The 21,781-nt window shown below is 46.0% G+C and overlaps 1 protein-coding gene across 8 annotated transcripts in view; it reads left to right on the top strand.

The window, feature by feature from the left end:
• Positions 1 to 15,504, top strand: part of Tbc1d5 (TBC1 domain family member 5) — a 458,701-nt gene extending 443,197 nt beyond the window's left edge. For all 8 annotated transcript variants that reach the window (XM_055614078.1, XM_055614055.1, XM_055614062.1 and 5 more), the window contains 3 exons: positions 4,366 to 4,445; positions 5,257 to 5,400; positions 12,613 to 15,504. In XM_055614078.1, the coding sequence (XP_055470053.1) occupies positions 4,366 to 4,445; positions 5,257 to 5,400; positions 12,613 to 12,906 (518 nt within the window). In that variant the 3' untranslated portion in view covers positions 12,907 to 15,504. The remainder of the gene's footprint in view (positions 1 to 4,365; positions 4,446 to 5,256; positions 5,401 to 12,612) is intronic.
• The last annotated feature ends 6,277 nt before the right edge of the window (positions 15,505 to 21,781 follow it).

Raw genomic sequence — 21,781 nt, 5'->3', positions numbered from 1 at the left:
TCAATCTATAGATTGCTTTGGGGAGGATGGTCATTTTTGCAATATCTTACCAATTCATGAACATGGGAGGTCTTTGCCTCTTCTGGTATCATCTTCTGTATATCCTTCTTCTCTTCCTCCTCCTCCTGCTCCTCTTCTTCCTCCTCCTCATCCTCTCCCTCCTCCCTCCCCCCTCCTCCTCTTCCTAGGAGTTTTCATTGTCCAAGTCTTTCATCTCCTTGATTAGATTCATTCCATGATTTGTTTTGTTTGAGGCTATTACTTTAATGGTACTCTTTATTTTTCTCAGTGTACTTATCCTTTTAATATAGGAAGGCTAGATTTTCATGTGTTAATTTGTATTCTGCTATTTTGCTAAATATTTCTGCTGGAATATATATATATATATATATATATATATATATATATATATATATTTTTTTTTTGCAAATAAAGATACTTTGACTTTTTTCTTTCCTATGTGCATCCCCTTTATCTCCTTCAATTGCTATGTTGAACAGAATGGGGAGAGTGGACATCCTTGTCTTGTTTGGATTTTAGTGGAAATGCTTTTGAGTTTCTCTCCATTTCAGGTGATGTTGGCCGTGGGCTTCCTGTTTATAACCTTTGTTATGTTGCAATATATCCCCTTGTATCCCAGCTCTCTAGGACTTTTATCATGAATGAATACAGTCATAACACAGACAAGCCAAAGATCTTGACTAGTTTTGAAGTCTATTTTGTCAGATACTAGAATACATCTGCTTGTTTCTTGGTTCCATTTGCATGGAATACTTTTCTTCATCCTTTTACCCTAAGGTGTTGTAGGTATACATTATAAGGTATGTTTTTTGCAGACAGCAAAATAAATACATCTAATTTCCTGGTCCAAAAAGTTATTCTGTGTTTGTATATTGGGAGTTGAAATCATTAAGTTAAGTTTTAACTTAATGTTAAATCATTAACATTAAGCTATATTGTGTATTAATCCCTATCATTTTCTTGCTTTGTGGTTTTCAGTTAGACTTCTGTTGTAATGATTTATTTATTTTGTATGTTTGAGTGTTTTGCTTGTATGCATATGTCTGCACTACATTTGTGCATGGTGCTCACAAAGACCAGAAGAGGGTGTCTGACACCCTGAGACTAGAGTCACAAATGGTTGTGAACAGCCGGGTAGATGCTAAGAATTGAACCCAGGTCTTCTGCAAGAGAAGCCAGTGCTTTCTAGACTAAGTCATCTCTCCAGACACAACTAGGCCTCTCTTGATTTAGTGTTCTGGAATTATTTGTTCTTTGTGCATGTTTAACCTTCCCTTCAGACATGGGCATTTCTTCGAGTACTTTTTGTATTGGTAGTTTAGGGCCACAAATTCCTTAAATCTGAGGTTTAATTCTTTAAGTCTTATATAAAATTTCCTTTTCTCTAATATGGCTGACTAATAGTTTTACTAGGCATAATATTCTATGCTGACATTTGTGGTATTTCATAATTTGTAAACTTCAGTGCATTCTCTTATTTTCAATGTCTCCAATGAAATCTGTTCTGATTCTGATAGGCCTGCCTTTATATCTGAGTTGATCTTTCTCTCTTGCTGCTTTCTAAATTCTTTCTTTGTTTTGTACATTAGTGTTTTGTCTATTACGTGACACAGGGCATTTCTTTTCTGTTCCTGTGTGTTTGGTTTTTCTGTGAGCATCTTGGAGCTTGATATTAAATACACCTCTTTACTAAATAGGGAAGCTTTCTTTTAATGTTAACCAGGGTCTCTTCTCCTTCTGTAACTGTTATTCATGGGTTTGGCTTTTTTTTTTTTTTTTTAATTTCCAATGTTCCTACACAGTTCTCTTCTTGTTTGTTTGTTTGTTGTTGTTATTGGGTTTTTGTTTGCTTTGCTTTGTTTTGACATTTTCTTTGACTGTGTGAGCCAGTTCCTCTACCTACTTTCCTCTATCAGGCCTGGTATTTTCTGTTCCACTTGATTCAATCTACTGATGAGGCTTCCTTCTGATTTTTGCTTATTTGTTTGTTTGATTTTTTTTGATTCCTGAATTTTTCAAGTTTAATTTCATTTTGGCTTCTCTTTAGAAATTCTGTTTCTTTATTATATTCTATTTTCATGTATTGATTTGTTTTCATAATTTCATTGAAATGTTTGTATTTTGGGTCTTCATTCTAGTATTTATTTATTCCTATTCTCTTTGAGCTTTTCCATCATGTTTATTATTGCTATTCTAAGTTCATTGTCTTATGCTAAGTTACTTTTCTCAGGGCATGCTACTGTACTAATTTTTGTTGTTTTGGTTATTCAAGTGTGTATATTTATGATGGTCCCTAGGCATCTGGAGTTAGATCATCAGTACTGTTTCTTAATATGGAAATCTTATCTTTATTTTGTAAAGTGTGTGTTTGAAGCTGTTTTCTGTTGCCCCAATGTGTTTGGTTGACCAGCTAATGGGGCATATGATGCTAAGGTTCACTCTTTGGCGTATTAGAAGTATTTCAGTCTCAGCTTGAGCTAAGCCAAGTTTCTAAGCCCAGAGAGAGACCTACTACACATTCAGAAGATCCTCATTGCCAGTCTTCAGGAGTCCAGGGCAAGTACTCAGAACTGTCCCTCAGGCACAAGGAGTTGGCACAGTTGGAGTTGGCAATGCAAATCTAGGATCCTACCTGAAAAGGAAAGGCAAGGGGTACTAAGGGACGCACTGGACACATGTTCCTCTGTCAGATCGTGTGGGTTGATGGAGTTTCGGGTCCACATCTACTGAACCTTCCTGGAGAAGGGTGGTCCTCAGGTCTTGGGGATGGGTAGAGTTGGTGGTATGAATCTTTATTGTCTAGCTAGAAAAGAAGCCAAGTGTAGGCAGTGGGGGAGGGTGGAGCTGACATGGTATGGGTTCTAAAGGGAGTCTAGATTCCCTTCCTAGAGTTGGGAGTATAAGAGTGCTGAGCAGGGCTGGATGGGTCATAGTATGAGTGAGACCTTCCTGAAAAAGGGAGTGCTAGAATGAACTTACAAAGGCAGGCCTGGGGACATGTGTTTCCAGGGCAGGTCATGAGGGTATGTGGAATACTGCCATGTGTCTAGTGCCTCTTCCTAGAGGGGGCCAGCTACCGGTTGCGAGGCTGAATGGATTACTGGCATGGGTCTAGGTTCTGTCTAGAGGGCCCATGTATGGACAACATGGATAGAGGAATTATACATGGGTGCAAGAGGGTGGTGTCCAGGCTCCCTGTCTAGGAAGTGGGGACAAGGGCTTTTAGTGGGGGATGTGTAGGGGTGGTGGCGTGCGTTGGGTCTACCTGAAAAGGGGGATGCCGGAAGGCAGGCACACATGGAGCACATGTCCCTCAGGCAGGTCTCAAGGAAAGCATGTAACATTTAAAGAATTATAAGTTGGATATTTTCTAAACCGTGGGATTTAGAGAACTTAAAAGTTGTATGGATTAGCCAGGCACAGTAGCATACACCTGTGATCACAGCACTTGGGGAGGCAGAGGCAAATGGATCTCTCTGAGTTTGAGGCCAGCCTGGTCTACAAAGTGATTCCAGTACAACCAAGGTTACACAGAGGGACCTTATTTTGAAAAAACAAAAAACAAAAAAAAGTTTATGGATTATGAAACTATTTAGAGTGATTCTCAAAAGTGGCATGCCTATCATCATCTTGTGTAAAATGTGTTTTAATAGTGCCTTTTTTACCCCGCAGTAGTACTGTATAAACCATTGCAATATGTCAGTAGGTGCCTGGGTGTCAGTGATGGTCAGCACTGGTTTGACTGGTCCCTTGGGTCAGATGTGAAGGAAATAACTATGGTCTGAGGTTTCTAGAGAACCGAAACATCCTGCTTTAAAGACACTGGATTAAAGCAAGCTGGTTCCAGAGGCACTGATATGCAAGGTCTCTGTGCCATGAGTTTCTCCTCTTACTATTAATGTTTCATTGATTTGGTAGCATGATATATTTTTACAAATGCCCAAAACAACCTCTTTATTGATTTTAGATATGTAGGAGGACTTTATCTTAGAAGGAAACAGGTTAAGCTCCATTGAGCTGTGAGGTGGTGAAGAAAATGCTCAAGTAAGAACACTTCCTCATAGAACTGGGACAAGGGCTCCAGATTTCTGGCCAAACTGTAGGTTAGTGAGAGGTTCCCTATTGTCTCATCAGTGTTGAACACGCCTGTCATTGTCAGCACATTCAGGAAGTGAGAGAGGTAAGACTGCATGTAGGATGTGCTTGCTGGGCACAGTGCTGTCCTCCCTGCCTTCCCATCTACAGTCTACAGAATACCCTTAGTGATAGTTCTCTAAAGTTGTGTGGCAGCATATAGGTTGTATATAGAGCATTTGTTATAAAATGTCATTTTTCTTTTTTCAGTAAATATTCAAGATGTGGTATTACAAGAGAATTTGGAAAAAGAAGATCAAATTCTGGTTTCCTTGGCAGGATTAAAACAGGTATGTGCACTACCCTGCCACTGCTTGTGTGTTCCCACTGCCTGCTCCGAGAAGGCATCTTACAGCATGTAGTACATATTAGAGCCATTATCCTCTCTCACTGTTACCAGCCCAGATATAGTCCCTTCTGAATCTCACCTCCTTACTCCTGGGAATTCAATCGGACTGGCTTGTAGACCAAACGGGTTTTCTGTACCCCCATCCCCTACCCTCTGCTTCCTCTTTCCAGACCCATTGTGTTTATGCTTTACATCCACATCAGGTTTGCTAATCTGTCTTCAAAATATGATGGTCATTGTTACTATGTGGCCCATTGTCTGGTCCCCGTGTGGCAGTGCTGTGGCCCAGTGTCTGGTCCCCGTGTGGCACTGCTGTAGCCCAGTGTCTGCTCCCCGTGTGGCAGTGCTGTGGCCCAGTGTCTGGTCCCCGTGTGGCACTGCTGTGGCGCAGTGTCTGGTCCCCGTGTGGCAGTGCTGTGATGCAGAATAGCTGATCTGATGAGCAAGAGAGCAGAGCACATGGCATGGACAGCCTGCATGTTGGGTTGCTTCCCATCCTAGCTCTTCTTGTCTTGCTAGAGATGGCAAGATAGTTCATCATACTACTCAGACTAACACAGACTAACTTAAAACTTGGGACCTATTCTTTCAAGAACATGAGTGACTAAAGGCAACTGAAGCTACAAATGAAGGAAACTACTGGAGAAAAGCAGGTCAATGACAAGCTTGCTTCAGATATATGTGTGTGTTTGCCTGGCATTTAGCTACAAACTCATTTATCTTTTTGTTATCTTCTTCTCCTTTGAAAATAGATCAAAGACATTCTGAAAGGCTCCCTGCGCTTCAACCAGAGCCAGCTGGAGGCTGAGGAGAATGCACAGATCACCATCGCTGATGACCACTACTGCTCCAGTGGCCAGGACCAGGGCAACCAGGTTCCTAGGGCCAGCAAGCAGGTACAGGAGTCTTGATGAGTACTGATGAGAATGGGCTTTCATGAAGTTAACATAGTTCTTCAAAGTTCTGAATAAAGATGGTCCTATCAAAGTACTTCAGGCCATCACATAGGAAGTTCAGCCATGAAATAACACGTAAGCTCTAAGTGCCAACCTGTTGTATAGGTTGTGACCTCCAGATCTGGAGGTGATATTTGTAGTGGTGACAATGAGATTTAGGTCTGAGAGTAACAGTGCATGTTGCACAAGCCTGTGTGTGGCATCATTGGTCTGAGCCTGCAGCCACTCTGAGATGAGAAGTCAGGTGTCTGATGTAATGACTGGCCAGTTCCTTCCAGCTCTGTCTCCAGTCCACTGATACTGGGAGGACTCTGGAAGCTTTCCTAATGCTGCCTGGAGTGGATTTCTCCTGGCTAGTTACCTTCTCATCAAAGTCCTTCTCTTCCCTTCATGGGGAAGAACTCATTACTGTCTACCTGGTAGACAAGGGAGTGTCCTCTGTGAAAGTCAGACAGTAGATCCCAAAGACTCTACCACTACAAATGACTATCTCTGTCACGATTGGGCTTTTCATTCTGCTTTTGTTTGTTTGTTTGTTTGTTTTTGTTTTAACAACTTTTTAAAACTGGAATATATTCTCTGCTTGAGAGCCCTAGTTGCCAGTCTCTCCTGGTAGGTGTCAGCACCATCTGTGAGTCATTCTGACAGGGTTCTGGCTGGAAGGGTCTTAGGGTTCTCTTGTTTGCTTAGTCCTACCTGTTTGTCAGTGAGAGAGAGCACAAAGGCATGAAGGGAGGCTGGCCAGGAGGCCTGCATCCCTGCAGTAAAGCTGTAGCTTCTTCACCAAAAACTGCTGTTCGTGTCCAACTTCAACTTCATTTCATTTTTATTCTTCATGTGTAACATACGTAGGAGGATTCAAGGACAGCTTCCTAGACTTGGTTAGGAACCACCTTCTGCGAGGTTCCAAGGGATTGAACTGAGGCTGTCCGGCCTGCAGGAGACACCTTTGCCCACTGAGGCATCTCGATGGCTCTCTGCAACCAGTGGTTTAAAGTTGTAATGATTTTGTTTGATTTCTTGAGGCAGGGCCTCACCATATAGCCTGGGCTATCCCCAAACATGAGATCCTCTAGTCTCACCCTCCCAAGTGCTGGGGTCATAGATATGTGTGTAGAATCAGGGCTGGTGTTTCAGTGACATTTCTTAAAAATCAACTTACAGAGTTCATCCTTAAAAATGAACCTTAGCAAAATCCCTGCATTGGAAGTGGATTTTTTTTTTTTTTTCAGTTTTAAGGGTTTTCCTCCAGATGGCAGAACTCTGGTTGACTTGTAAAGCTCTTTGAAAATGGTTACGAAGCTGTGTGAGTGCATTTTTACCTGAGTATATGCAACATTGGCTTTTTAATCTGACAAGTTTTCCAAATTTCTGTTCCCTTCCCAGATGTGTGTAAACACTGTTGCACATAGACCCACCAACTACTTTTAATTGGCAGTTTTAAAATTAACATGATTTTTTTAGTTAACTGTGAAAATACTACATAAAAAAAATCCTTTCAGGAACAATAAGCATTTGCTGCACTTAAAATGCTCCAGCTGTGCTGAGCTGGGAACAGGCCTTCCTGGTTTTCATAGCTGTGAGAACAGGCAGAGAACAGTGTGTGTGGCCCTTGGTGAGCGCAGAGCCAGTAACCACAGCAAAGGTGCTTCTGAGCGGTTCTTACAGGAAGCAACTAGGAGCACAAGGAAGCAGTGATTTCTAAAGCAGACAAGCCCCTGGTTCTTCTCCGCCTACTTAGATATGTGCATGCCCTGGGCCTTCAGTGTCCCACAAGCAGGTGTCCTGCCAGAGTGCACAGGATCCCTAACATTTTCTTAGCTGAACTCTAACTTCAATGCCAGGCTTCCTGTGTTAGCTCAGACCAGGGCCCTTGAGGAAGACCTTCGGGGTAGCATCTCAAAGAGGGCTGTGTTGTAGATTCCTGTAAAGAATGACAGTGATTGTGTTTTTCAACACAAGAAACTATTACGCACCCCAAGAAACACTAAACACCTGCTCTTCCGCACATGACTCAGTCTAAAGAAAGCCAATGCTAGCCTTGATGCTGGCCTACTGAACTGGAAATTAATAGCTCACTCTTCACAGCTTCTAGACTGACTTTGCTTCCTGTCAGTAAAAATCAGCTGCCACAGAGGGCCTCTGAAAGACTCTACCCTGCAGGATATCAAAGCAGATGCTAAGACTTATAGCCAAACTTTTGGCAGAGCACAGGGAATCTTATGAAAGAAGTGGGAAATAGTAAGATTTGGAGAGGACAGGAGCTCCACAAGGAGAGCAACAGAACCAAAAAATCTGGGCCCAGGGGTCTTTCCTGAGACTGATACTCCAACCGAGGACCATTCATGGAGATAACTTAGAACCCCTGCACAGATGTAGCCCATGGCAGCTCAATGTCCAAGCGGGTTCCATAGTAATGGGAACAGGGACTGTCTCTGACATGAACTGATTGGCCTGCTCTTTGATCACCTCCTCCCTGAGGGGGAAGCAGCCTTACCAGGCCACAGAGGAAGACAATGCAGCCACTCCTGATGAGACCTGATAGACTAGGATCAGAAGGAAAGAGAGGAGGACTTCCCCTATCATTGGACTGGGGGAGGGACATGGGTGGAGAAGAGGGAGGTAGAGTGAGATTGGGAAGGGAGGAGGGAGGAAGCTACAGGTGGGAAACAAAGTGAATAAACTGTAATTAATAAAAATATGAATAAAAAAAGAAAAAATCAACTGTCAGCCTTCAGTGTCACCAAGTTTCTCTTCACAAAGAATCTGTTACCAATCCTTAGTTATTATACTAGCTAGACATGATAGGTATGTATTTCTTGACGCTCCATATATTTCCACTTTAGTGCTGTATAAATAATAATTATCAGTACTTTCCATGTGCTTTATTTATTTTGGCTACTACTTCAAGAATAAATTAAATTCTTTTTTCATAGCAATTTAGTTTTATAAAATTTAATAATTGTAATAGTATTAATCTTTATGTTGTCACAGTTTTCACATGAACAGTGATGCTGTCTGAATCCCTCTGTGCACCACTACATACTATATAAGGTAATTTTAGTGGGAGCATACATCTAAAGTTGAAGTTTGAATTTAGCTAAATTTTATGAGTATGCTAAATGAAAAAAATAATGACATTTTCAATGGTTGTAGTAATATAGCTGATAATCCCTTGATCATGATTTTCTGTAACCTTTCATATAGTTGATTGTTTTTAACTTTTCTAAATAAACGCATGAAAAACTAAAAATAAAATAAAAGAATGACAGTGAGACAGGCCACAGTGTGGCCCAAAGGTGACTCTGAGCTTGCAAGTGACCCATCTAGTCTTGCCAGTTAACTAAGGTCCTCTTGCTGTGTCTGGGAATAAAAGCAGGTACACTCTCATTTTGGGTCAGCTAAAGAAGTCCTTAGTTGATGTCTTCTTATGGCCTCTCCTGATCTTGCTGTTCTGCAGAAGAAGGCCTCTAGCCATCTATAAAAGTATCCACAGAAACTAGCAGACATTTAAGTATAGCTTGACTGTTCAACCTTCTTGCCAGGCCTCTCCCCTGTAAGGCAGTACACATTTGGAAGCCTGTCTGTTCTTACTTCCTCTGAGTAAGGCATAAAATCTATTCTAAAACAGGGCAAGAATCAAAGGCAGCTGCAGACTCTTTATAGGCAAGGTCAAGGCCACAGGTTTGACTGCAGTACCAGCTGTGCCATTTCCTTTTATCACAGTCTCTCCTCAGATGCCCTCTACTGCTACTTTCTTAAGACATTTACCTCCTAAAGAAGCCTGACAGCCCCCTTTCCATATTTAGCCTCCTATGAGGACACTAAAGCCTGTTTCCAGACTGTCGCTTGGATCATAAAGAAGACAGACTAGAATCTATATAGTCATTTTCCTAATTCCAGTGCCCAACTCAGTTCTCGTGGGCAGGCACTGTTGTTTCAGTGGGCCTATGTGAAGAGACCTCTGCAAAGCCAACCTAGAGGGTGCTCATAACCTAGAGAGCGCTCTTAACCACAGCACTGACTCAGCCCACACAGTGCTTCTCGAGCACTGAGCAGGGGACTCTGTCTGAAGAGGCCTTCCTGTCTGTGGACACTAGTTCAGTCATACGCTAATTCTTAAGGAAGCAATATAGCTGGGCTGTATATCTTTCAAGGTTTTAGAGTTACACGGGGGACAACTAGCAAGTGGGCCTGGTACTGTATTATTTGGCCATTTGTCAGACAGCAGTGCATTGCTCTGTGTCTGCAGAACACTAGAGAGCCGGTGAGAGGTGCTCACTGTTCGTGGCTGCCTCTAGTCAAGTTTTTGATGCTGTCGTTCGGTTTTTTACCTTTGATTAAGCATGATTTTCATCCTTGGGACACAAAATGTAATTGTTTACAGAAACTGACCATCACTCTTCAAGGACAGAGCATCTGAGCTAACTCACCAGCTGTGACCTCCTCTTCCCTGTCTATCCAGATCAAATCATGTATTTAGGTCTGGCAGACCTAAAGCACTAGCATCCAGCAGCAGCTCCTCGAGCTTTATAAAAGCTTGATTACACTGTTTGCCCCATTAAAAGAAATCAGTCACTTATCATAGTAGAGTTTTGTGATTAACTAAAATTTAAGAATGCAAATAGAATGGGAACCAGCCATGCCTAGGAATTCTCACAGCTGCTTGTAGGTGTTGAAAAGGACTAACTGGCAGATTGTCAACATACTGTCTTGGTTAAGGCTTTGTCCTTGACATATTGTAAAGCTGTTTGATCCCGTTTCCTTGGACACCTGTGCTTTTCCCTTACAAACCTCATAGCCCTTTTCAGCCAATAAATTTAAAGCCTCTTAGATGTTCTTACCTGAATCCCATAGACTGACTTGCAATTAGTACAGTATTAGTCTAGTGTGACGAAGTTCTGAATCGTCTCATGTCTTTGCCCAGTATTTCTCGAAAAATGGTAGTAGAATTTTAAAATCTCCATCTAGAAGTGCTGGTTTTGATTTGTCTGTCTGCTCACTTAAAATCAGTAATTCCCAGGACCCCAAATCTACCAGAATACAAAAAGAAAGTGTCCTTTAAATCCAGAAATCTGCTGGGCCAGGACGAGCAGTCCCCTGGTCTCCCAGGTGCTCCTGGCCCAGGTGCTTCCTCACTGCACTAGGACCCTTAGCCAGCTACTCATTGGCCCACCCAACTGCCACACCAAAATCTGAGAAATGCTTGTGTATTTGTTCAGATGACAGCACTGAACAGCCATCAAGTCAGGTGCCAAGTGGATGCCCCCCACTAAGCAGCAGAGGAGACAGAGCTTGGACAAGGCAAAGCAATGGGCTGTGGCCACTCCCTTAGACTAAGTGCCATTGGGAAGTCACTGAACAGGCACCCACCTCAGTTGCTAGAACTTGTAACCAAACGCAATGCACTTGCCCTCTAGTGAGTACAAAGCCGGTGCACTAAGGGAGCAGCACCTGGGCCGGCACCCTAACAAGCATCTCTCTGAAGAGTGGCAGCAGGGGGCGTGTTGTGGATAGCTACGACTCAGAGGCTTGCTGTAGCATTTAAATCTGGGCACATGCATGCAGCTGTAAGAGCACACTGCTGCATACATTTTCTTTGTTTAAAACTAGAGGGCAGCTGCCTAGCATGTTGGCGCATCACTGTAATCTGAGGACTGAGAAGCCTGAAACAGGAAGATCATGAGTTAGACACCAGCTCTGAAAGTTTAAAAATTAAACAAAAACAAAACTAATAAGAACTTTTCATTTATGACAAAGAAATTAGCATGAAGATGAAATTGTAATGAACGAAGCTTACATCACATTTTGGCAGTCATGTAAGCTAAGGTCCACTCAGAGAGGTCACTTCTGAGCCCAGGTTGACTCCCAGTCAGCTTAAACTGCTCACTGTAAGCATCTCGAGGGCAGGCACATGGCTCTAGCCAGGAACACCTCAAACAGAGACAGTAATAAAGACAGTGTTGGATTTCTTACCGTCAACTCACAAAGTCTCTGTCAAGCACCCTTAAGTGAATTCCATTATCAATAAAACTTTCTTATCTAGAATGGCTCAGTTGTTTCTTTCTATCTCTGTAGCAACTAATACATTCTCAGCACCAGCAGCTTCAGAACTTAAAATGCTACCCCCAGGGACTATTATAAGCTTAAGGAAGCTGATTCTGCCTCCTGGCTATCTATCTTCCTTCCTTCCTTCCTTCCTTCTTTCCTTCCTTCCTTCCTTCCTTCCTTCCTTCCTTCCTTCCTTCGGTTGGTTGGTTGGTTGGTTGGTTGGTTGTTTTTTGAGACAGGTTTTCTGTATATAGTCTTGGCTGTCCTGGACTTGCTTTGTAGACCAGGCTGGCCTCTAACTCACAGAGATCTGCCTGCCTCTGCCTCCCTGAGTTCTGGGATTAAAGGCGTGTGCCACCACACCCAGCTACACCAGCTCACCATCTTAAGTTGTGAATGTTAGAGGTGGAAAGTGCCTGAGTCAGCCCCAGTGTCACCAAAGACAGGCCCAGAGGCAAGATTCCCTTAGAAGTGCTGCTGAGTCCCTTCCCAGGCCCTGTATCTGGCCCAAAGACCCAGGGAGCACTTCCAGGGGCCCTTCTCTCTGTTAGAGCAGTGGGGAGAGCACGGCGGGGCAGGGGAGAGCGGGTGCAGAGCCTGTCGACGTGCAGCACCATTCTGAGGTAAGGTGTGCCCAGCAGCTGCTACCGGATGGGCTGGGCAAGATTAGAGCTTTGCTAGCTAGCTTCATTTGTTTGTTTGTTTGTTTGTTTGTTTGTTTGTTTGTTTTTAGGCAGCGTCTCACTTTGTATACCAAATTACTTTTCAAATGCTAGGAATAAAGGTCTGAGCTTCCATACCCAGCTAACCCCAAACCTTCATGTGTGTCAATAGATAATTATTGTGTGTCAGCTAAACTGTGAAAATCCACTCAAAATTTGTAAAGGGGAAAATAATTATGGACTAAATTCTGTCTCCTTGGTTTTTGCTCCTGCCTTAGAGCAGAAGGATCAACCTGGCATCTTTCCAAATTAGGCACCTTCATAGCCACTCCACTCATAGGCCTCTGTTCAGTGCTGTCATTCCTTCATCATCCTTTTCCTCTGCTCAGGATTGTCATTCTTTCTGTTACCCTTCTTTTTCTCTGGTTTTACTTCACAGGCCCCTTCAGAGATGTCAGCGTGCACCGGTGGGGTGACCTCAGATGACTTCATCCTGGTTTCCAAAGAAGAGGAGGGACGCAGTGCCAGAGGGGCCTTCTCAGGCCAGGCCCAGCCCCTTCTCACCCTTAGAAACACATCTGGGAAAAGTCGAGTCCCAGCCTGCTCCCCACTGGTGTTCTCAGACCCACTGATGTGCCCAGCCTCAGCTTCCTCCAGCAACTCCAGCTCCAGCCCCGATGACGACAGTAGCAAGGACTCTGGCTTTACTATTGTGAGCCCCTTGGACATCTGAATACAGGGACTCTAGCAATGGAGACCCTACTGAACCAATGTTTCTTTCCCAGCATGCCTTTCACATTGGTTCAACCCACTGGAACTCTTCAGTGCACTATGTTCACTAAAATGCAAATAGAGCTTTCCAGGCCCTTACCTGACCCTTTGACCCTCACTCTGAATTAGGACTAGGTCAGGTACCCAACTCCATACTTGCCGTCAGACACACCAGACACAACTAGAGCCCCATGTCTTCCACCCCTCCTCCCAGCAGCTCTGTCAGTTCCTCTAGAAGGAAAAGCTGGTCCAAGACCCTTCTTATCAAGCTTCATCCACAGGAAGATTGTTGGTACTGTGTGGAATTTGGGTAGGCAGCCTCCCTCCTGCCTTGGGAGCCCAACCACAGACTCGGCTACAGCAGAACAAGTGAGCAGCTCCCAGGGCTGGGTCAGTGAGCGTCAGGAGCAGGCTCTCAGATTAGGAATCAGATTCTGGTTTGGCACGAATACATTTCTGGGCCCTAAGCTGAATAAACTTCAACCACGCACTGTTGCTCCCTGACAACTGTATTTCACAACCAGGAAGCTAGGTGGCTGTGAGCCAGTCTGTGCTGTGGTAGCTTTAGGTGTCCCAGGGCTGATGTCCTTGAATTGGAAAATGTGTCCAAAGCTCTACTGTCAGATTTCTGAGCATGTTTCGGATCTACAGCGGCCTGTTGAGTGAGGAGCACAGAGGAAAACCACATTCACACCTCCCAGAGCCAGATGCCCCTGGGAATTAGACCTGGAGTCCCTTCTGTGGGAGCAGGCTTCCTAAAGAACATTCCAGGTGCCATAAGGATGCTCCTATTAAGCCCCCCGCCACACACACACACACACACACTCTCAGTTGTCAACTCTGCATCCAGCCGCCTGTCCGGTGGCCCCGGCCTGCGCTGGGCATAGGTGAGATAGCTCCTCTGTTGGCAGAGTACAGAGCTGGATCAGACACAAAGCTAGGGACAGTGAGGTGCTGACAGATGCTGCACCTTCTACCTCTGCTTTCTGTCCTTCTCAGAGAGCAGCAGAGCCTCTGGACAGTGTCCTTCCTATAGCATTGTATTTCTCTGCAGATAAGTTTGCTAATGTCACGATGCTCACTCCATTTTGGAAAATAGGGACACCCAAATCAGCTGCTGTGTGGGCTTCTCCTTAGCTGCACTGGATAGCAGGGCTGATGGCTCACATGGCAAGGCTCAGCCGGTTCCTGATGAGCTCTGCCCACTCCTCTGCTGCTACCACACATGTCCCATGAAGACACTGTAAGAACCAGGGCTACTATACAAGCATCCATCTCCCGAGGGAAGGTTGGCATCAGCCCCTTTACTTGAAGGCTTGACTTACGATAGTGTCAGTACCCTTAGACCTAAGATAGGAAGCATTGACTCATCTCTTCAGGTCTGGGACAGTGCCAGCCAGGAATGTTATTGGCACCTACCAGTCCAAGAGGGTGATGGGCTGATTCCTTGCCATTTGAATGGGCATTTGACGGGCGGCTTCAATCTACCTGCCCATGCCCAAGGCATGCCCCCCTTTATCCTGTGCTTGTGTGGGTGCCACTTGAGAACTCCTGGGTTCACACTGAAATGTGTGGTGCCCAATCAGGCCACTCTTTCCTTGGAAGAAACAGGAATGGAAATTCTAAGTGACTCCATTCTTCCTTGTTGAACATTGCTTCCCCTTCTGTTACGTACATTGCTGGTGTGGAATGCATTCCTTCCCTGTTACTTTATCAGGTACTTCTGTCGAATTGCACATTTTAAAATCCTGGAGATATAGAACCTTTTCCTTTAACCACATTAATCGTTAGTTTTAATCTCTCACATTTTGATTATAGCAGCTAAATACAGTTTTATATATGCCAAGCTTAGATTAAGCCCCATTGTCATCTACTTTTTTTTAATACATGTTTCTATGTTTCGTGTAGTCCTCTCTGATCAGATTGGACATGTGAGTTAAAACATACCTGTGTGCTACACAGAGGGTTACAGACTTGCCTTGTCTTACGGGGGTGCCTCAGTTTGGTTTGTGGGACCTTCCTGGTTTAGTTTGGCAAGATGACCTGCGGTTCTGCGCTAACTGCAACTTGAAAAGAAATGACCACACTGCCATATGACTCTGGAAGGCAGCCTCCTCCCTGTCACCTGCTTCCTTTCATAGGGGTGAATCTGAGCACGGGGTCGGCTGTGCCAGACAAGCGTGCCAGTAGTGCCTTTAGTGTCAGAAAAGCGGGGCAAATGCAAAAATCTAGCTCTAACCTGCCAGTGCAGATGCAGGTTGCTTTTTGCCCTGTAAAAGCTCTCCCAGTGGCCACGAAAGAACAGAGCGAGGTGCACCTGTGAGCGGGGTGCATCAGCTGTGGCCCTGCATCGGCTAGGTCCATCTTCCTTCCCTGGAGACACAGCCCTGGCCTCTGCACTTATCCGGAGCAGGAACTGCTGGGAAATGGAGCCTGGAGAAGAGACCACATGCGTGGAGAGCTGTCACACCAGGCCTTTTCACAGATCACACGGCTTCCTCTGTCGGGCTCAAAACTGTTTTTGTCTTGTTGAAAAGAAATATCAAGTTCTATATAGCCAGGCTGGTGGCCATGTTGTCATTCTGTTCATGAGGCTCAGTTCATGTAGCTAATGGGCCCTCAGGAGTGCCACCACTGTCCTCATGAGGCTTCATGCTGCAACTCATACTGATGGCGGAAATGACTCCTCTTTTGGCAGAGTGATCCCGTTTGATGTGCTCTAATAAAGGACTAATAAGAACTGAGATAACATCCGCTTCTTCCAGGGATCTAGCTCCGAGGTCCAGCAGGCACAGAAGCTGCTAGCCATGATCTACCTCACCTACATTTCCTTCCTTTGCAGCATGTCATAGCCTCCTGAGACTGCTGCTCTACATTTGCCAGTTCAGCGAGGGTTACACAGGTTAGGACGTTTGAATCACAGGTGTGAAGTGAGTGGCAGAGCCATTTCAGGGCTGATCTAGTTCTGGAGGAGCCCTTAAAGGAAGAAGTCTCCCCTCTCACTGACCATATGAACTGCAGACACCTTGTGATGTGGGGCCCCATCCTGAGGCAGCCCTGCTCAGCCTCTGTTCCAAGACAGCTTGCCATTCCCTTCCCATTCTAGTCTCCTGAAGCACAGGTTTGCCACTGGGTAGGGGCAGGGGTGTTGGTCAGAGAACTTTACATTTTAGTGGCACATAGGGAGAACAAGAGTGGAGGAGGGCACCTGTTGTTTTGATGAAGCCCCGGAGCTAGCAAGTGAGCAATCATTGAAGATGTGCTATGCCCATCCTCGGCAGGTTCAGGGCCCCAGCCTAGCGGCTACCAAGCACAGCACATCCCAGCAGCTACAAGCCATCACTGGAGTACAGGGACTAGCTCGCTCAACCCAAGCTTTTTCAGGCTAATCGCCATATGTGTCCAGAAGTGCCGCACTCTGGTCCCCAGCTGACCGGTGTTGGAGGAACTTCCTCCAACCTAGCCCAGCTCTGCCCTAGGACACTCGGAGGATCTGGGGTTTGAATCCCAATTCTACCTCAGGGGCATCCTAGGCCAGTGCTGTTTCCCTGGGTTTTTCTTTGGGTTGGGCTGGTGTTGCTGGCTGCTTCCCTGCTGAACCTCCTCATTCCAAGCCAAAGGATGAGCCTGGCTTGAAGAGGGAGGCAGCCAAGGTGCCTGACTGGGTAAAGCCATCAGGCAAGGCAGGGCTGCTCTAGCTGAGATGACACAGGGCCCACCCAAAGCATGACAGCCCTTCTTCGTGTGAGTTTTGGGATTCAGGCCTACCCAGTTGCCAGCTGGCCCCTGTGGCCACTGCCCTGTTAGAGTGGCTTCTGGCACTCCAGAGTGGGACTTTGACTCTGGAATGCGCATCTGCCAGCCAACATACTCTTAAGGATCTGTGCCACTAGGCACTTCTCAACTCTGAGCATATCTGTTGTAAGAAGGACTTGGGAATAGACAACATTCCTACAAGGAGGGCTCTTTCCACATCTACCCATTTGTATCTACAGAGACACAGCTGATTATCCTCTAGAGACTGCTTGTTTGCTAAAGACACCCAACAGCACCTTAAATTCCAGAAAGGATAGGAGAGACACGTCTGCCTCAGGAAGAGGCACCCGTAGTTGAAGGAAGCACAGATGAAGGTCCCATCCAGCTTGGGAGGAGGGGCAGGAGTCTGGCAGCAGTCAGCCACCCGCCCCCTGTGGTAAGCAGTGAGCAAGCCTACTTCCTGCTCAGGAAATGCTATGCACTGGTGTTTGGTAGCATTGGCAGCTACAGAGGTTGTATCTCTTCTACCCACCCACCCCACCCCTCAAGGAGGCACTTTGCTGTGAGGGATGGCCCTTCACTAAGGACCTGACCAAACATTCAGTGCCAGCCAGTGGAGTACACTCAGAGACCACAGTGACCATGGGAACGCAGCGTCAGAATTCTCCCTGTAGTTAAGAAAAGTGGGGGGCTGGAGCTACAAAGAGTGCCACCTTGCTGCAAAAGATTTGCAACCAGTTAAGACCGCCATGCAGAGAGGTGGCCATTCACTCCAACTATCCCACAGCGTCCTTGGCTCTCAGCGTGGCATAGCCATCTCTGCCTCCTTGGCCCTGACCCTGGTCCGTAGCCACTCAGCTTCCCAATTCATAGCCTCCCATCCTTCAATTAGCCCACTGCAAATAAGGGCGAATTGCCCCTGTCCCTCTCTGCGAGGTGTGGCTAGTGGCCTATTCCCCTGTATCCAGCTCATGCCGCCTCTAAAAGCAGAGAACCTCTTCTTTACCCTGCAGAGTGTGTTCCCACTGCGCCCTACCTCCCACCAAAGCTGCTTCCATCCCCCTTTCTCTCCGCGAGCCCTGCTCCTCAGTCTTCACTTTTCTAGTGCCGACTCACTAGCCGGCAGCCCTTAGGGGAGACTGTGTCCACCTTCAACCCACATTGCATCCTGAGACCTCACAATTTGCCTCCGCTTTCCCCGTGAGTGAGCCGGGCCCTGATTGAATGTGTGTTGCTGACATACACACTGCCAGGTGAGAACTCCGTGGCCTGAATGCCGCCCGGCCTACCCCAGGCGAAGCGCGAAGGAGCGGCAAAGGTGTCTTCCTGACTCCGAGTGTGAGTGTTCATAGTTGATTGGCCATGTGTGCAAGCAAAGATGTTTACGGCCTGAGACTGCTCCCCTCCCCCAGACACTAGTCAACCCCTTCCTCTGTGCTGTGCCTAAGAAACACAGTTTCTGGGTGGGGCAGTAGCAGACTCCCAACTCCGTTGTGTGGGTGTCTGTGTGTCTGTTCTGTGTTCATTCCCTAGTCAGAGTTACAGGACCCAAGTCACACAACAGCAGACACTGTACAGCAGAGGTGTCCCACCAAGCCTTCCGCGTTTGCAGCATCACAGGCAAAACTAACTGGTGGAGGTGGCTTTAAGCTTTGCGAAAGGTTCTTTCTCCCTTGCCCGAGCTAGTGGGGCTCATCTTCGATCTGTCTCGAGAACACAGGCCTTTCTCATCCTTCCCACTACTGTGTGTATCCGTATACACACTGAGGTCACCCTGCTCTCTCGGAAAAGAGGGCCTACGCCTCAGCTACTCCTGTTTACTGAAGATTTCACATGTGTCGAACACTTTGCTGAGCTGAAGACTCACCATGAAAAGATGGGTCTCTAGCCTTTTGGAACTTGCAGTCTAACCAGAGAGATGAAGGGCTCAGCAGATGAGCAAACAGGGCATAGGCAGCAATGATGGGGTAGAAAAGCCACTGACATTTTGCTCCAGCTGGAACATGGCAAAAGCCAGAGGCCTGGGATGGAACCCGATGTTGGGAAATGTTAATGTCTGTCAGCCCTGCCTGCCCCAGTCGCCCTGGAGATGCCAGGGCTATATCTAGCCCCTCTCCCAGTGAAGAGGGACAATGGGGAGGTTAGCTAAGGGTCATTTCCCATCAGTGACAGGCGAGGGCGCTTGGCTTGTCAGCCCTGCAGCAGTATTGCGTGTGATGACACCTGGTTGGCCTCCACATAGCTCACGGGGCAGCTACTGTATGGCTGTCTTGGACGCTGTGCTCAGCCCTGAGGCCCACAACTCACCAGTGAAGCCTGGGGTACCATCAGCTACTGGGCTCAAGGTTCTGCCTGAAAGAGCAGCTTTTGCAGCTTCAGTCCACACTAGCCTGCACCAGAGCCCAGACCCTCTGGCGGCCAACTAGAGGGACAGTGCACTAGAGAGAGGTTAAGTGGTTAAGAGCACTGGCTGCTCTTCCAGAGACCCAGGTTCAATTCACAGCACCCTCAGGACAGCTCAAACTGACTGTTCCAGAGGACCTGACACTCTCACACAGACAAACATGCAGGTGAAAGTAAAAATGAAACATTTTAAAACTGTGTGAACGAACGGCTTAAAGGGAAAGTGGTGGGCCAGAAAAATGTGTGAGCCCTGACGCTGTGACGGGGGAAAGCGAAGCTGCTGCCGGCTTCTCAGAATCCTGTTTCTCAGAAATTCAAAGAAAGCCTGTGGCAGGCACTGAAGAAAGGCTAACCGCATGGTCACCTGAAGGTGGCCAAGCAACAGCCAACACAGTCCCCTGAGCTGCTCGGGGACTGAGGCATGCACTGTCAATTTAGGAGCCACCTCTCCTTGAGGTTTGGTCAGTCAGGAAACAGTGGCCACCCTCTACCCATCAAGAAAACAAGGAAGTTGTTTCCCTCGGTATATGTGATTATTTATGATTCTATTTAGATGCCTTTTATATGTGCATATATTTGAGGAAATGTCTGTGAGTAGTAGGTTTCCTGGTGGTAAAGAGGTGCGGGGACCCTCCTTTACCCTGCCCTCTCATTTACCTCTTTATTTAATCCTTTCATCTTATTTAGGGTTTTATTGCTGTGAAGAGACAACTCTTAAAAAGGAAAACATTGAATTGAGGTTGGCTTATATTGTGAGTGGTTTAGGCCAGCACCGCCAGGGAGAGAAGCATGGCAGCGTGCAGGCCGACGTGGAGCTAGAAAAGTAGCACCATGCACAGCTGCATCTTGATCCAAAGCAGCAGCAGGAGACTGACTCTCTGGCAGGGCACAGCCTGAGCATGATAAGACCTCAGAGCCCACCTCCACAGTGACATACTTCCCCTAACACCTCCTCCGGCAAGGCCACACTTCCTAATAGTACCAATCGCTCTGGGTCAAGCATTGGCACACATGAGCCTATGGGGACCATTCCTATTCAAACCACCACATTCCACTCCCCGGCCCCCATAGGCTTGCAGCCATAAAAATGCAAATGCATTTAGTCCAACTTCAAAAGTCCCCAATAGTCCGTCACGCTGTCAACACTGTTTAGAAGTTCAAAGTCTCTTCTGAGATTCATGAAATCTCTTAACTCTAATCCTCTATAAAAATCAAAATAAAAAAGCAGGTCACATCCAACATATGGCACAGGATATACATTACTGTTCCAAAGGTAGGGAAGGGAGCACAGTAAGGAAATGCTGGACCAAACCAAGACCGAAAACCAGCTGGGAAAACCCCAAACTCTGCATCTCCGTATCTGATACCAAAACGCTTTTCAGACCTCCGATTCCCTTCAGCTTTGCTGACTGAAGCACACTTCTTTCTCCTGGCTGATTCTGCTCCCTGTTAGCTGCTTTCCTCAGAAGTTAGCCCACAGCTCTGGCATCTCCAACTTCGGGGTCTCCAAGGCAGCGCAGGCTTCACATTCACAGCTTCACACAATGGCCTTTCACAGCCTCATTGGGGCTCCATGCAGGGACAGCCCTGCCACACACCTAGCCTCGGCAAATTTCTTTCATAGCAGGAGATTCCATAACCCCTTTTGTACAATGGCCTCCATGCAAAGACACCCTGACACATTCCTGACCTCAGTGGTTTTCCTTAGTCATGGAGAGAAATTCCACCTTTGATTCTGAAGTCAGAACCATGTGACCCTAGCTACCAAGTTCTGCAGCTTGCTGGGGCTGGAACATATCTCCCCTCATTCAATTACAACTTCATTAGCTTTCTGTTTTCCATTATTTCCTTTACTGCCTAAGGTTGGCTGTCCTGGAACTTGCTCTGTAGACTGACCTTGAACTCAGAGGTCTGCATGTCTCTGTCTCCTGAGTGCTGGAACTAAAGGCAAGTACCACCATGCTTTTCTTTAATTCCTTATCACAAGATGGAAGTCTAGCTGGGTGAGATCTTACAAGGAGATCACCACTCCCTTAATTCCACTTGATATCTTTGAACACAGGATCTATCTCCATTCCACTTCCTGGTGCCCCTTTAATCTTTGAACCAAGCTTTTCTAAGCTTGCTGTGTTTCATCAAAAGCACTCTTCATAAGAGTGAACCACAGGACAGAGTCTATGGTAGGCTGTTTTGAGATTTCATTTGCCAATGCAAACAATTAATTAAAAGATTAATTAATCTAAATCTCTTCATTTAGGCTCAGGTAGACTCTTTGGACAAGGATGAAAAGCAGCAACATTCTTCAACAAAATATCACAAGAACAGTCTCTCTACAACATATTAAAATTCTCCTCTGAAACTCCCTCAGCCAGGCCCCCACAGTTCAAATCACCCTCAACACCACTGTCTTCTATGTTTCTACCAGTATGGCTCATTAAACCCTGCTTATATCATTACACTGCTTTCCTAATCCAAAGTCCCAAATCCACATTCCTCCAAACAAAAGCATGGTCAGGGCTGTCACAACAATACCCAATTCCTTGGTACCAACTTCTGTCTTAGTTAGGGTTTTATTTCTGTGAAGAGACACCATGACCAAGACAACTCTTAGAGGAAAACATTTAATTAGGGCTGACTGACAGTTTCAGAGGTTTAGTCCATTATCATCATGGCAGGAA

This window comes from Psammomys obesus, unplaced genomic scaffold, assembly GCF_907164565.1.
Source record: "Psammomys obesus unplaced genomic scaffold, mPsaObe1.curated_primary_1811, whole genome shotgun sequence".
NCBI classification, from domain to species: domain Eukaryota; kingdom Metazoa; phylum Chordata; class Mammalia; order Rodentia; family Muridae; genus Psammomys; species Psammomys obesus.
This window is presented reverse-complemented; position numbering and strand designations above follow the sequence as displayed.